We start from the raw sequence: 14,098 nt of genomic DNA on the forward strand, positions 1-14,098 counted from the left end.
AGACACATCCAAGAGTAAAAGATCAATGCGGGATACACAAGCCATATAAGTACTACAAAATCCAAGTTGTTGCAAAGAAATCGAGATAAATGTGGGAAAGAAAATAAGGAAAAGAAAGCGCGTTTATATCGCGCGATGATTTTTATCTCTCGGGTCTTAGATTCGATTAAAACAAAGCTGTTACGTGCTTATACTTAGTGACGTGCGTGTTATACGCGCTATATGTGGAAAATAACCTGGCTCAGACTATCAAGCGGGAAGATATAAGACCGATATTACACTCCGCGGACACAAATGACAAGCGAGAAGTTGCATTAGCCCGCCGATCGTAGGTACGGCTTTCACCGCGGGACGCGAATGGCCGGTGCCGATATAACGTCGCCGATGACGACGTTTGCACGTCGTCGTTATTGTTCATCGACGCACAGAGCGACCCTGATCGATGTCGACACCATCACCGCCGGTGGCCACCCCGCAGGAAATGGAACCGAGAATATAGCCGCCTTAATGGAGATGATGACGCGACGGGTAGTCTTAAGAACTATCGGTCTATGGTGGAACACGTTCAACCGAGATAAAAGAACGTGCATGAGAGAACAACGAATGTGACTCTTCAACTTTTTGTCACATATATCTTTGGTAAATTCCCATTTTCGGGATAAGATTCTGTCAAAAAAATCTTTTATCAGCAATATCACGGCGGATTATTTGATTCAGTAAAGGGAGATTTTCGTCAGTGATAAATGGCGAAGAGACATTTTCGGGAATTGCTTTCATAAAACTCTCGGATAAAAAATACCAGTTTTAAAAATATACATATAATTTTGTTACTTCCATTCAAAAGTAAATATCAATAACAATGTAATATTTACATTTTTTGGACGATACAATTTTAGAAACTACGAACAAAAAGCCGCGTGCCGAGAAGAGCGGCTTGCCACAATCCCGGCAAGGAAATATTCCTAAATATAATAAAATATAACAACGCGTTTCTCACAAGACTTATATATTTGACTAGGGTGGGGCCGGTTCTCTCTCACGTGAAATTTCTTGCCTCTTTTTTCCTTCTTCAAGGCGGTCGAGCACGCGAAGGGTAGAAAATTGGCCTGCTCGGAAGGACAGGCAGGTGCGAGATCAGATATTAGATCGATCAATCGGTCGTGAGTAGTGGAGATGGTCGAAACGGAGTGACGAGTCGCGAAGAAAATATACAAAAATAAGTAATGAAAAGAAAAAGACGCGTCATCATTAGCTTCGTTTTTGATAAGGAAGATACGCTAATGAGATGAAATATCAGAATTTGAAAAGATTTCGCTGCGTATCGCGACACGAACGCGTGACAAAGCATTTGCCTCGTAGACAGGAACTAGTCACTTTCGTTTCATATCGTACAAAAACAATGTTGCGATAAATGATACGAGTAAATGTTGTCGAAGAATAAATAAAAATGTCTAATATTAATATATATATATATATATATGTGATATACACGAGTACGTAAGATGTTTTTCTAAAAACTTCATAATGAGAAAATAAAAAATTTAACAATTATTCGTGTAATTTAGCCTCGACCTCAATAAGCCCACGGCTGCAGTTGCAAATCCTCGAAGGGAATTAAAGTGCAGACGACGACGCGGTTGTAGCTTTTAATCTTAATCATACTGTGTCTTTTTCCTGAGAGAGAGACTTCTTTATGAATATCCCGATAACGATCTACGTCTTCAATACCATAAAAGACTTCGGATTAAAGGAGAAGTCCTATGCAAAGGAACAGAACATCAGCTTTCTAACACTTGTCGCCGACTTAATTTGAGTCTAAAAAAGAACTTCTCTGTGAAGAGATTTCTAGCAGAGACAGAAGACGTTTATGAAAAAATTGCGTATTAAAATGTGCATATAATTTTTCCTTTTAAAAAATTTTTCACAATACCGGCAGTTTTTTAATACTACTAAAAAAAACCATAAAAATTTATGTACGATTAATATAAAAAATAACAAAACGCGCAGAATAAAGTTGAAAAATATCAAATAACATCGCGGACATCACGAATGAAAATACACCTGCGACAAATTTGTTTCTCATTTTCATCGCGAAACGCAAATGTTTGCGCAAATAAATAATCAAGCAGAAATCAAGAATCCTCACGTACCAGTTACATTTCTACTCGCCTCGTTGTTTGCTGTAATATTCTTTTTACATTGTAATCCACGCGCAAGAGCAAAATCCAGTGTCTATTTTATTATTTCGTAACAAGGTTTGTTATTTTGTCGGATAACGCAATGTGTCATCTCACGTCATTTTATGTGCAACAATATTTTCTTTCGTTAATCCACGAGAGATTGCAGAAATTAACATAGAAAAATTGCGTCATTGCGCAGAAATTCTGTAACAATTTACAGAAAGTGTGTTTACTGTTTTACTGGGGCGCAAACTGTTATTTCCAGTTATTTCAATTTGTTTCTTCAGAAGTTGCTAATTGTTCGACAAAAAAGTGTTTCGACTATTACGTTTAATGAGTTTATTATCTGTGTTTCTCTTCTCGGTGCCGTTTCATGTTTTTCTATAATGTTTTTTAAAAAGCAAAACTGAATGAAAAAAAGATAAAAAAAATAGAGATACAATATATAATACAATATACAAATAGATAGTTTTTACGAAAATACACAAATCTCTGATCAATTTTACCTTTGTTTATGAAACAAAATAGCAGCGGTGACAAAGCGAGTGAAATTAAATCGTTACTTAATATTAAATAAGAGATGTACATATCGCAATTTGATGAAGATAAATGATCGCAAAGTAAAGTCGACAGGGCCAATTTGTGTAATCAGAGGTTGAGCCTTCACGCGTGACCGCTCGACCATTTAAACCCTTTTGAATTCATCATTGAGAACACTTTCGTCACGAGCTAATCGCCGAGAGCTAATTCGAAGGGCGAAAGGGACAGGTAGACGGGATTAAATCTGGTATCAAAAGCTGCCCACGCGACATCGAGGAGCGTCATCCACGGGGCGAAAGACGCGCATATGCTCTCGTCAAGGGCTTAAAACCGCCCCCGATGGCCTCCGAGATACGTAGGGATCGTTTATTAATACGTCGTATATCCGTCGGAATATGCGACCCCGCCGCTTTGTATAAATTAGCGCAGTGAGGCGCGCTTAACAAGCTGAACGTGGAGAGAAAGGGAGAGAGAGAGAAGGAGAGAGAAAGAGAGCGCGGCTTTCCTGAAATACGATATTGGAGCTGACCGTCCACCGTAACGAGAACATGTGCCCACTTATTTCCTTCCCCGTTGGTGAATCTGGCACGGGCAAGGTCAAGACTTGTCACGAAGCCGTGTGAGAGATTGTACACGTTGTATTAGCGACATCTCTAATCTAATCCATTACATCTATTTGATCCCGTAGCAATCTACTAAAGCTGAGAAATATTGTACGTCTGAGACAATATTGTATTACGTCGTAAAGCCAAAATTATATACGTCGTCATAGATTACGTCGTCTCGTTTCGTTCAGACACGGAGAACCTAATAAATAATTTGCGCGCGCAAAGCTTTTCATATACAACGCCAAATAATATAATCAGTAAAAAGTTAAATCAAAAATACCATAAAAAATTATGTACATAATTATGGCACAACATATTTTATTAATAGTTTATTTCTCTTGCATTTTGTGAAAGTGTGTATGTCCGCAGATACAAAGTATACGAATTATGTAACAAATTATGTAACAAGAGTAGATCGCCGGGAAAATTTTGTAAAACTTTTTTCAACGCGGCAAATTTTATTATGCGAATTCTCGATGAGCGAAAACAGGGCGAGCAGAGTCAACAACCGGATCTCGTTTAAGCGAGCGACTTTCTCTGTTTCTACCGTGAGTTCCAATTATGCGAATTTGTCATTGTCTTTGCATGAAGTGCTCTGAAATTAAGAGAACGTTTTTTCAAAAAGATGAAAACGAGGCAAAAACCGAAAACAAGAGCGATTTGTATAGAACGACTTATTTTTTGTTGAGTACTCGAAAACGTCGTGGTGTTATCGAAAAAACAAAAAGCAAAACGTTAAGTTCGCTCACGCAAATTCTGGATTTCTGTAGCAAAAAAGAAAATCAACGTTACATATATAACCGGAAAGAAACAACGCACCCAGTTCGAATGTACGATTCCGAGATTTTAAGAGAACCTCTGAGAGATGTGAAATATTCACGCTCGTTTATGAAGCGAGTCGTCTATGGGATAGGAGGTCTCTTCTCTAAAGCGCACCATTTCAACGCCTTACAATGTCAAGCAAAAGAAAGCGCGGCTTTCACATAAAGATTCATTAAAAAAATCTTTCCTTAGCATAATAGAGATGCTAAAATAAAGAAATATGTAACAATAAAAAATAAAATATATATTTGTTTTTCCTTTCTTCTTTTTTTTTTTCTTTAAATCTCTCAAAAATATTGTCGCCTCTTTCGCGACGCTGATTAATTTTTGACTATTTGAGTTGCAATTTTGACAGTTTGATATAAAATGTATATAATTTAAAATATTGATATTAAAAAGAAGCGTTGGATCTTTAATTTCGTTATTTCAGAAAATCGAAAGTAATTTGTACAAAGTAATCTAAACGGCTATAGTCAATCAGATCTGACTGCCGTATTACATTTCATAAGAACAAGAAATTAATGCTACCCTACAGAAAAAAAATGTTCGTGCTCGGTCTATATTATTTTAAACATACACCGTCCGCGTGCAATAATCTCTTATCGCTCGTACCTTCATCTTCGCTTATCACCGTTCTGAAGAAAAACAGCAGCGGACTAGCGTAATTTTGCAGCAAGCGCCAGAGAAAAGTCATTAAATAACAATTAAACAAGTTACAACTCGGTAATCAGATGCAGCCTTGGAAATATTATGCGACACGTAAAGTTAAATTATCGCGCGTAATTTTGCGCGCAAACCTGTTTACATTGACGAGGATAAAAGTACGTGAAAAGAAAACCATGGTAAATTCAAACTCGGTGTATTAATTATTATCAGAAAAAATATAAATAGAAATACATGGAAAATCTAATATAGAAAAAATGTTAAATATTAAAATATTATATAAAGAAATTTTTTGTGACTGGTTTTTTGGTTTAAGGTTTAAATATATCTTTGTACTTTTTTTTATACATACAAAAAAATATTTGAAAGAAGATACTTAAATGTAGTACAAAAAAATTGCTCTTTTTTTTTATAATTAAAGAACCGTAATCTACGTAAGTGTATCTTTGAAAGTCGAGCATTGAAGGTTTAGGAGTAAGTTCTACTTTGATCGAATTACGATTCACAGCAGAGATATCCTCAACGGTAGGACAATGACGATAAGAATGTCGTGAGTACGCTTTCGGATTCCATTACGTGAAATACCCACGGCTCGTTGTGTTCCGTCCGCAACATATTTTCTCGTCTTCTTGCGAACAGCTAACAGCGCGCTTAACCAGTTCCCTTGTAAAAAGCCACAGTGAGAGACAGCATTATTGTCCTCTTCGTATCTTCACGGTAACGTGCTTTGGACTCCCTCCTGATTTAGATCCCGCTCTCTCTCTCTCTCTCTTTCTCTCGTCACTTGACTGTAACATTATATATCTGTGACAGTGAATGAAGAAGGATAAGATTTTGCATAAATTTCTCTCATTTTACGCAAATGAAGTAAGTTGCATGTGGAATAAAGAGAATATCTCAGTTTGCGCAGCGATCGATATTTCGTTACAAATATAGAATTCCGCCCCCAACTCGAAGGTCTTCTAAGTTACTTCTTTGGAAACTTTTTATTGCCAGAAAGATCGTCGAAATTCTATTGCGTGTTTTTTTTTTGACATAAAATATCCATATGTATTTTTGGAAAGAGTAAATTTTTTCTAACATTGAGAGACACGAAATCAAATAAATGCATCTAACTCGTACGTGCGTTACATAATTTCTTTTTTTTTATGCCTCGCTTGCTACGGAAATGAAAATAAAATTGCATACACTTTTTCATATTGCAATTAAACAAGCGAGCTCTCTCTCTCTCACTTTCTCTTTCCTTCTCTCTCTTTAAATTGTGTAAAATCATTTATCTTTTACTTAATTAAAACTTGAATTAATTGAAAGAGACCGATCAATTGCTTTTTAATTATAAGACCGTTATTAAGATGTAAAAACCTAGGGCCGCTCGAGCAATTAACACGTTGATTCACGAATTATGCAGGCTATAAAAAGAAAGTTGTCGTCGATATTGCGTATTATGCAAACAACCTGGAGTTCGAATTCTGAGCTGTGCTTTTTAATTCATAGCGCTTTTTTTTTCTGTTCAATTTTTTGCATGCTATCTTGCTGCAAGTAAAGGCTTTGAAACACGAAAGGGATAAGATGCGATTTTTCACTGCGATATTCCCGGCGATGTGAACCTTTTGAACACGGTAGCCGGAAAACAAAATGGCTGCAAATGTCACGGCGTCAATCGGTATAAGTATGATAATGCAGCAGGGCGGAATAAAGACAAAATAACACGCCTATTGGAAAAAAAAAAGAAAATTTATGTAATGTGTTACTATAATAATTACACATTTGTGTATGTTACTATAATTATTACACATATATTTCAATATTTATATATTTTATATTTTATTTTTGAGCTTGGTTAAGTCTTTCCTATCTGTTCTGTATTACTGTGTGCTGAGCTCTTTGTCAATATTAATGAAATATAATAAAAACAATATAATAAATATAATGTATTAAATATGACTACACGTGTGTTTTATTTTGAGAGAACGTTTGTTATTACAAAATATACTTTTTGCCATTATAAACACTAGAAAGAGAAAGAAAAATTTTATTAAAATTATGCCACTGCTAAAAAGAGCAAACTAATCCTGTTGTACACTCGCGTCTCATTGTAACTCATCACATTTGCGAAGGTTTAATCTCTTTGCTTTATAAGCGAAAAAGCGTATAAAGAAAACCAACAGCAAGGCTGTGTGCGCGCAACCAGTTTAATTCGAGCACACACGTGCATGTACATATATATAGAATATGTTCTTATCAACGACACGCCCGCATACATCTAGATCTAACTATCGAGATTTTTATCACCTTGAAACAATTATAGATTTTCACTGTCACGTTGCGTAACAATCTTCCCGCTAATACCCGCGTTTTCGAGGCTACTTGATCACCTTGATTCCAATCGAGCTCTCGCGTTAACGGGAAACGCTATTTCCCATCAAAGGCTGTACAGACGTAACTGGTCAAAATGACGTCACAAGGTGATCACGTTAATTACTCGGTCTCGGTTTTGCTCCTTGACGCTAGGATGTAACATGTCAACACTTGTAGGATTATCCGTAATACGTATGTTGCGATGTCACGTGTATTAGGATATTGTCTGAAATCAAACAAAGTTAATAAACACAAAGTTATCAGTGCGTATAAATTTTTTCTGTACAGGAGGTACAAATTTTGTTCAGATTGTATATATATGTGGTTAATCCTCTTTAAAATTGTTTATCAAAATCAACAGAAGAAATCTTCTACAAGCCGATTAATATAATCAATAGATGCACACGCGTAAAGAAATAGCTATATGAAAAACATATACTGCTCGACTACGACTCAAGATTCCTGCTGTTTGCTTGTTCGTTAACTCATTCGAAACGCATATGCGCCGCATAACGTTCAAATTCTAATGTGTTGATAGCGATCGATAGTTTCGCGAGATTGCGTGTACACGCGCGAGAGCGCCAATATCGTCGACACACGGAGTGAAGTAATAACATTTTATATTTATGAATTCAAATTGCACACTACACGGAACGCTGGTGATACGATGACCGTCAATATTTATTTGTTTTTTTCGATTTGTTAGCACGTATCGAATACTTAGCAATTTCACACTTTCAACTATATCGTAAAAATGTGTATGTGAGTTAATTAATTGTGCGCAATATCGATAAATAGAAAATCAGGATTTGCTTAGAAAAACATTTGCGTGTGTTGCTAAATATAGCAAGTGCGAGGTGTGTACGGTTTGGTGACACGTACTAGTTTGATATAACCACAAAATTAATATTTGTGTTTATCAACGAGTAAACTTTGCACGTACATGTACATAAACACGGTGTTACTGTGTGTATGTCAGATAATAAGTCTTGAAAAGTCACACGTAGTAAATTATTATAATTTAAAAACTAACATATATATTATACAATATTTGTTTTGTTGTCACAAACAAATATATAAGAAGAAAATTATTTTTTTTGTCACAATTTATTTGTACAGTGTTCAAGAAACAGATGGATCCTTCTTCGAGAGCTTTACTGCTTTATCGTGGAAACAGGAGAATCGAAGACTCGTTGTTCTTCAGGAAGTGGAGGAAAGAGCCAAGGAACCGCCACCGCCGTCTAGAGACTCAACTTTGACCTCGCAACCGTATCGGCTGGGCAAAAAAGAGGTCAATGTAGTTCACGTTATGTCACGTAACTATTTCTGTCTTTTTAATGCAACAATTATTTTAAATGTTAATTTTAAGAATTTATTATAAAAATATTTATTATAAAAATTCTCGAGTGACTTTTTGTTCTCTATTATTTGTGTGCTGCAAGATTCGTAATTTATTCCACCTAGATCGTATATATTTTACAAATCCCGGGAAAACTGTTCCTCGATCATTACTAAACGAATTAGCGGCCAATCTTCCGCATCTTCGCGCTCTGATCGAATCACATGCAACGCAGCATCGTTGCATTTAGCACGTGTTATTCCACACGTTGCAGCGAGCTTGCATGCGGTCGAATAGTTTACGCTCGTTCTATTTGAGGTATTATCCTAAGTGGATAAAATCAGCCGCGGGTCAGACGGGCGCGTTCAGCAGTTTATCGGGAGAATAACAGACAGTAAGTAGCTCCTAACGAAAGTAAATACGTTCCGCTTGAGGTTTTGACGTAGCAACGGATATGTGTGAGATGATGATTCCAACTTTGCAATTTCTAATGTTAAAATTCGAATTCGCGATCGTTCGCGCAATTTCTTAAGTGATAGATAATATTTGTCGGCTCGTGCGATGTCGCAAACTCGACAGAAGTATAATAAAAAATATATCATTCGCAACTTCTCTTTGATCTAGATTCCTAGAAGTACTCGCGCCATTTTTCATATTGTCGTGTGTGTAGTGTGTGTGTATGTGTCAAGCGCTCTCGACTCACGTAAAATAAAAGAAATAACCTTCGGAGAGAAAAAACGCTCTTAAGTAAATAACATTTCTACAAAAGTCGTGAGATTTTCAACGAGGTTTCCATGTCAAGCTAATCATTTCAGTGTTTTTCTTCTTTTTCTCTCTTACATACGTTGTTTCTGTCATTACTAGCTCTATTTAATCCTCATTCGTATTTCCTCTTCGACGTAAAAGCTATGTTGTTTGCTACGTTTTAAGAGAAAATAATAGAGAACGGAAAGCTGTTAACGTTGTATCATTGTTAAATAAGAAAAAGTAAAAACAAATTAAATAAAAATAAAATATTGAAAAATAACGTTGCAACGTAGATGTATTGCTGAGTTTATAGTAATTTTTCATAAATATGTAAATTGCGTCTGTTTTCTAAAGTAATAAATAATATATAAGAGATAATGAACATATGATACAGAGACAATGTTCAACGTAATTTTTATATAAAATGCAAGAGACTTTTTTTTAAATTCATTAATTTTGCGCTTACATAAAATACAAGAAATATACTTGTGTGTGTATTTTTACGAATAGAAAAGTACAAATTCGGTCAACGAAAACGCAAATGCTCTTCTATCGGTTTTATTGTTCTATCTCTCATAAAATAAGTTTGTTATCTTGGTATAATGAACACCGTATTGCTTGAAATATCCGAAAGAAGGAGCAGAAAAACACGATCGTTCGACGAGACAAAGGAAATCTTTACGCTGCAACTTAATCCTCTTCTCGTCTAACAATATCTCCTGCACGTCGTTTTTGGAATAAATTAATATAGTCGCTTTAATAATCGCTTCTCCTCGTCAAATAAATACCGTAATGATTTTAATTGCGTAATAAAAACCGAGTCTTTACTAGAATTTTCATCACGTAAAGACAGACGTGATTTATCAATAAAAAATTATGAAAGAAAGTATATAAGAGAAATAATATAAGGCTAGTAAAAGCCGAGTGCGATCAGTACTACAATTTACATATTTGATAAAAGTAATATGACAATGCTATAAAATATTGAAATGCGCGTCGCATTTTTGTTTTCAGATGGAACAGTTGTACATAGAAGTTCTTTACACGATTCAAAACACGGTAGGCGCCAGCACAGGACAATATGCGCACTACAAGGAGGATCTGTATCGATACGCTCAGGAAGCCTTTGGAGTTCCGCAGGATCAGCACCGACGATATCTCAATATTGCCTCGGAAGAAAAAGTATGTTAGTTTTATGTTCCCAAAAGCGCTGCGATATCATCGATTTGTCCCGAGAACAATGAAAGAAATGAAACTTATCTGTTTATTATCTCCTTGTGCACAGCCACCTATCGTTGTGCTAAGCGTGGTGGTGATCGAAGCCGACGGACTTGAGGCGAAGGATGTTAACGGTAAGTTTCGCTCAATGCGCTTTGAGTCGAATTACGAGCGATTAACACTAAATGAAGATTTCTCACAACTAAGATTTGCTGTACGCGAAAATAAATACTAACGTTTGAAGTTTCACTCTGTTTAATTAATAATTTAAGGCGTTCTCGTCAGTCTCTTCTCAAAACAAACTCAGTCTTGATACTTGGTGTTTACTTTAAACTTTATGACAAATGTTTAACTTTGCGCAATATTTTTGCAAAGAAAAGATTGACGCGTTAACCAACAAAAACATTGCAATTAAAATATTGTTTAAGAGAACCAATTGCGAGATTGTTTTGTGCAAATTTAAAACATAATGAACAACTATATAAAATTGTAAATTACTTTAATTGAATTTAATTTAATTTAAATGAAAAATAAACTCTTTGATAAATAAAATAACATGTGTGGTAAAAATAAAAATAAATGAAAATATATATGTGCTCCGATTTTTGCTTCAGGATTCAGCGACCCTTACTGCATGCTGGGCATACAGCCTGGCAACGCGAGTGCACCATTGAGTCCGCAAACGAATTTAACGGCACATTCGCCCCACACACCCCCGGCTTCCCCGAGACAAGCTACCCGCGCTCTGTCCGACGGGGGTGAGAACGAAAATTCGCATCACGAGAAACTTCGAAAGCATCATAGGTAAGTCGACGTTCGAAAGAGATGATTGATGAAGGGATTGATCAAGCTCACGTCAATCGAAAGCCATACAAAAGCTTTGTCATAAATCGTTGTTAACTTTTAGCACGTTTGGTTTCGCGATTTGATCGCGTCATAACTGTAAGCGATGTGAAATAACGTGCGAGAAGATTTTGAATAAATTGATTAGAAATCGTTTTCAATTTATATATAAAGCAGATATTTAGTCTAATCTGACGACAAAAATGTGTTACTCATTTTTTTCAAATAAAATCACTTCTATATGTATTTGTGGCTACAAAGTTTTTCTTTTTTTATTTCTCGTACAGAGAATGAGCGCGTTCTGTAGAATTGAACTTTTCCCTTTTACATTTTTCCGCAGTGAAAAAGAGTTAGCTGTTATTGATATTAATGATGTGTTAGTAGTCCGCTCTCTTGAAAATGTCGTTTATTATAAAATATTACTGCATGTGTCCCTAGCGTTATCAACAAGATGATAAAATATTGGTGACGTGCTACTCGAGATAAATGCACACCTGGAGGTAACATAATATTACAAAAGAAAGCTTAATGTTTAAACAAAAACAACTATGAGAAAATGAAAAAATGGAAAATAACGATTTTGTGTTTCGAATCTCTCTATAAATTCGTAAACAAAACATTTTAATATAGAAAATATTTTGTGCATATTTTTTGTTGATATAAAGATGTGAATAATTAAATTTTTTTAATGAATGTTATTTCAATGAATACATCTCTAACAGTTTTATTATTTTTTGATACATTCTTTGTATATCATTTCACTGACAGTTGAGATTAGTATTTAGATACACGTATACAAAATTGTGCAGAAGCGAGTACAGAAGTAGCATGTCCTAGATCTTTTAAATAGGATATACGAAGTAAAACGGATTATATAAAGTATTGGTGTTGCATCTGCTACATTTTCCGAATAATAGCAGATTAAAGCCGAGCAATCGGGACGCGACAATCTAGCCGTGTTACGGATCCACGTATCGTGCGATGATGTGTGTATTTACCGCTCGCTAACTCCAACGACATTTGCGACAATGGGACACGATACATAATAGACGCGTCGGATGCAGCAAGTTCTGTGAACAGCGAGTATCCCGGTTGTAAAACAGGCATGAATATTGAGAGAGAGAGAGAGAGAGAGAGAGAGAAAGAGAAAGTTCGTTTTGCTGTATATATTGTTTCGCTCGCCACCTAATGCAATAAGTGATTAAGCGACGAGAAACGAGAGCGAGTAGTGTATCACGAGCTGTAGACGAGACGCGCAACGTTTTACGAGGAGTTGATCGCGCGCGAAATACTATTCGGATTCTGCGATTGTCATGCCGCATTTTGGCATAGAGAATTTAGAAGCCTTGTGAGGAAAACTTTAGATTCTACTCTACTTGCTTACAACGACGATAACAAACAACAACACAAGTTACTAATTAGAGTTAAAATTCGAGTTTCAAATATGTTGCAAAAGTGTATCTAAAATTCAAGTCTTGAAATTAGCACAAGCCAGTTGTAATACAATGCGAGTAGTTTACTTATAAAACAATACTGAGAAATTAATAACTTACAGAAAGTTTTAGAATAGACACAATTTCTGAAAAAAATTTGAAAATTGTAACAAAGTAGCATATAATTTTAGGAAAAAAATGTTATAGATGCGATAAATTTGTATCTTGTGTGTGTGTGTGTGTGTGGTTACTTCTATTTACACTAATATTTTTTAATATTTTGTTACAATTAATATGTGATTGTTAGACGCGTCCGTCTTCGCCGACGAAAAGGATAAGTTGTCGGATAAAATAAAAACTTAAAACAAATGAAAAACTATTGTAGATTCGAAGATTCATTACAAACGGAGATCGGCGCTAAGTGCATTAAAATAACAATTAATAAAATACGACTATTTATAAATTTAGTTTCAGGCTTTCGTTTAAGCGCAAGGAGCACAGCAGCAGACGGGAACACCGCGAGTCCTTAAGCGGTGCTTTACCCGCGAAGTTTATACGAGCTACCTCGGTGAAGCCGCACACGCTGAGCCCGCGATGGAACGAGAAGTTCCGTTTGTAAGCGAATCTTTTAGGGTCTGATCCCTTTTGTAATTGGCGCTTGCAATTGCGATATTCTGTTCATTAGTCTAAATAACGCAACTCCGTGTTCTCGTGCATAATCGTACACCGATTCCTCTTTCAGCGACATCGACGACATCAACACAGACATTCTCCATTTGGACATATGGTGAGTGTTCGACACGTGAATATTGAAACATTTTTTTTACTTTTAAGTAATGTTTTGAAGCGTTGAACTGTGCAAAATGTGCAATGACAATTTCAGGGACCACGACGACGAGTCCTCGGTGTTCGACGCGGTAATCAAACTCAACGAGGTGCGAGGTGTGAAAGGGCTTGGACGATTCTTCAAACAGATCGCGCAGAGTGCTAGAACCGGTAGTCAGGACGACTTTCTAGGCTGTGTGAATATCCCTCTTGTGGTGAGTGTTCGATTCATTATAGATAATGTGCAAGAGAGAGAGTTATTTGTGCGCGATCCTTACGCAGGATATTCCGAGCACCGGAGTGGATCAGTGGTACAAACTGGAAGCGCGCACACAAAGAAGTAATATCCAGGGTAGAATTAGACTGAAATTATGGCTGTCGACAAGAGAAGACCGCGGGACGTCTGAGGAAGATAATTGGGGCGAGCTGAGACAGCAGGAAAGGCTGTATACGGTTTTCCTTAATCATGAAATGAACAAACAAGGAGTACGTAACATTCACTACATGCACTTGTTACACACT

General features: G+C 36.2%; 1 protein-coding gene across 4 annotated transcripts in view; it reads left to right on the forward strand.

Annotated features, from left to right (window-relative positions):
- LOC109854844 (BAI1-associated protein 3) overlaps nt 1–14,098 on the forward strand; it is a 63,020-nt gene that overhangs the window by 37,794 nt on the left and 11,128 nt on the right. For all 4 annotated transcript variants that reach the window (XM_020428375.1, XM_020428386.1, XM_020428396.1 and 1 more), the window contains exons 4-11: nt 8,291–8,462; nt 10,272–10,439; nt 10,543–10,609; nt 11,090–11,279; nt 13,220–13,366; nt 13,494–13,538; nt 13,635–13,791; nt 13,859–14,062. In XM_020428375.1, coding sequence (XP_020283964.1) covers nt 8,291–8,462; nt 10,272–10,439; nt 10,543–10,609; nt 11,090–11,279; nt 13,220–13,366; nt 13,494–13,538; nt 13,635–13,791; nt 13,859–14,062 — 1,150 coding nt within the window. The remainder of the gene's footprint in view (nt 1–8,290; nt 8,463–10,271; nt 10,440–10,542; nt 10,610–11,089; nt 11,280–13,219; nt 13,367–13,493; nt 13,539–13,634; nt 13,792–13,858; nt 14,063–14,098) is intronic.

This window comes from Pseudomyrmex gracilis, unplaced genomic scaffold (genome assembly GCF_002006095.1).
Source record: "Pseudomyrmex gracilis isolate BER0280 unplaced genomic scaffold, ASM200609v1 scaffold_3, whole genome shotgun sequence".
NCBI lineage: Eukaryota > Metazoa > Arthropoda > Insecta > Hymenoptera > Formicidae > Pseudomyrmex > Pseudomyrmex gracilis.